This window comes from Plectropomus leopardus, unplaced genomic scaffold, assembly GCF_008729295.1.
Source record: "Plectropomus leopardus isolate mb unplaced genomic scaffold, YSFRI_Pleo_2.0 unplaced_scaffold24580, whole genome shotgun sequence".
NCBI lineage: Eukaryota > Metazoa > Chordata > Actinopteri > Perciformes > Serranidae > Plectropomus > Plectropomus leopardus.
The window spans coordinates 1-2,775 of record NW_024626691.1 but is presented as its reverse complement, the minus strand read 5'-3'; the positions used below and the strand labels follow the sequence as shown (position 1 = coordinate 2,775).

At 42.2% G+C, this 2,775-nt stretch overlaps 1 protein-coding gene across 1 annotated transcript; it reads left to right on the top strand.

Annotated features, from left to right (window-relative positions):
• The first annotated feature begins 6 nt into the window (after positions 1–6).
• LOC121966438 (enolase-phosphatase E1-like) lies at positions 7–2,769 on the top strand. Its single transcript, XM_042516530.1, has 4 exons — positions 7–141; positions 866–998; positions 1,184–1,307; positions 2,205–2,769. The coding sequence occupies exons 1-4, from the start codon at positions 53–55 to the stop codon at positions 2,342–2,344; spliced, it is 486 nt and encodes a 161-aa protein (XP_042372464.1). The 5' UTR covers positions 7–52; the 3' UTR covers positions 2,345–2,769.
• Positions 2,770–2,775: the final 6 nt, after the last annotated feature.

The following is a 2,775-nucleotide window of genomic DNA, read 5'->3' as shown; positions in this document are numbered from 1 at the left end:
CACGGACGAGGAGAAGGCCATTAGGGAAGTGGTGGATAATGTGCTGTGGCAGATGGCGGCAGACAGGAAGTCCACGGCGCTCAAACAGCTGCAGGGTCACATGTGGAGGGCGGCGTACGCTTCTGGGAGAATCAAAGGCGAGTAAGTACGCCGATCAGTTTCCTCATTTCAAAATTCAGTCGACGCTCTGATCCAACAGGGAGCGAATGTATTAGGATTTCAGGACATTTTCAAGATTTGAGCTCATTTCTTGGATTTTATGACGTTTCTTGGATTTTGGAGGTTTTTCAGATTTGCTCACATTTCTCAGATTTAAGGGCATTTTTTCTGATTTTAGCACATTTCTCAGATTTAAGGGCATTTTTTCAGATTTTAGGACATTTTTTCTGATTTTAGCACATTTCTTAGATTTAAGGGCATTTTTTCTGATTTTAGCACATTTCTTAGATTTAAGGATGTTCCTAGGATTTTACAGCGTTTCTTGGATTTTAGGACATATCTCAGATTTTTGGATCTTTTCGGATTTCAGGACATTTCTCAGAGTTTAGGTCACTTCTATAGGACTTTTCTAGGATTTTTGGACATTTTTAACATTAGTGGACATTTCCAGGACAAGACATTTATGGATTTTAGGACATTGGACCTCTGTGGGGGATCCTCCACTGGCACTTTTTTAAAATTATTTTTATGCAGTTGTATGCACTCTGGCACCTTATATATACACTAAAAGTACAAAAACAATGTCCAGAATCTCTTTATTTTTATTGTGAATTAGGAACTGTTCTGGGGCCACTGGATTTTTGCCCGTGGCTCGTGAGTTGAGTATCACTGATTTATCTTTTGCTTTTGTGCTCGTTGTAAACAGGGTCTATCAGGACGTAATTCCAGCCATCAAAAGATGGAGAGGACAGGGACTAAAAGTGTACATTTACTCCTCTGGAAGTGTGGAGGCACAGAAACTTCTGTTTGGATACTCTGTGGAGGGAGACGTTTTAGATGTAAGTACAGCCGCCTCTCTCATTATATATTTAATAATCATCACTACATTAAAATTAGTTTCACGTAATTATCTTCACCAGTTTTCTGTTTTTTATGTCTTAATTGATTAAAGGCGACAGTAAAGTCGTGCTGTTAATGTTATTAATATTATGGCTAATGAGACGTTCTTTTTTAATCGTTTCAGTTATTAGACGGTCACTTCGACACTAATATAGGAGCGAAAGTGGAGAGCAAAAGCTACGAGAGGATTGCAGAGAGGATCGGCTGTCAACCAGAGGAGATCACATTCTTGACCGACGTCACTCGAGGTGAGCATGTTAACAGTTAATTAGCAAATATTAGATGGCAAACTTTGGATCTGCGATGAATCAGCACGTCATCATACAGCCTGCAGCCCGGAGCAAACGTCACAAAACCGCCAGTCTTTGTTAAAGCTGCCCTGTGGGATTTTCTCTGTTTACGTGGACACATTTGATGTGACTCAACAAAACACCTCGTGTTTACTCTGCAGATCTGATAAACAATGCACTTCAGCCTCCGAAAAACGCCTGCTTTTCTTCAAGTTTGAAACTTTGGTTGTTGGCTGATTCACACTGGACGTGAAAACCAAACATTGACTTTTTCTCCTCATCTTTATGCATTTATGACGTCAAGTCGGTAACTCCTGTTATAAAATAACATTATCAGTGTTAATATACTCGCCCGGCATGTTTCATAGTTCAAAGTTTGCTTGCTGCAGCCGCTAATCAATGCATAAACTAAAATATACAGCTGCTAAAAGTATATGAAAGCTACTAGGAACAAAAAAACGAAATATATATATTTACTACCAACACGCTTTCCACGCTTTCCACCACTCCTGCTGCCCTGAAACGTCACGCAAATGTCACAACTCGAGTATCACTGAAATTTCCCACTCGTAATTACACCTTTAGAGGTTCGCTCATGTGCTCGTAAGAAGTACGTGAAGGCAGCACACGCTGCAATGCTTTCATTTCAAAATGACGTTTTAAAACGAAAATGTCTTCTTCTTTCCTGCCCGTGTTGGCGCATCAGTGATTTTCTCAAAACATCACCGCCAGTGTTTGATATGTGTGTTAAATCACGTGCAGTACGCGTAATGAATGTAAGCTCATGTAGCTTTGCTTTCAGGCTCTGTAAACGTGGAGTTAAATTTAAAATTTCATCCGTATTTGTCGTTGCAGAGGCTAAAGCTGCGGAGGAAGCGGGCGTGAACGTGGTGGTGGTGGTGCGGCCCGGAAACATGGAGCTGACGGACGACGAGAGGGCCCACTATAACCTCGTCAAGTCCTTTAGTCAACTTGAACTGACGGGACGCGCTTAACGCAGAGCGCGGAGGACGACGGGGAGAACTTCTGATTTCATAACGACCTCTTCTCCTCTTTGCCCCCCCTCCTTCTCCTCCCTCCTTTTTGCAACTCTTAATGTTTTTTTTGTTCCACGTTGACAGCTGAAGAGTTGTAGGAGAAGCGGTAAGAAGTCAGTGTATCAGGACGCCTTTCTCACGTTTGGAAACAGATCTTCGGAGCGTCGCTCTCACTGGACCGTTCGATCGAGCGGGAACAGAAAAGCGGCAGATAAGAAAGGAAACTGCACACCTGTGAAGTTACTTTTCACCTTTTAGATGAACCGCATCCGGTCGCCGAAAACTCCAAAAACTTTCAAACTGTATGTGTCGTATTTGTAAACACGTTCCATCCATTTTCTCCCGCCACACACACACACACACACACACACACACACACACACACACAC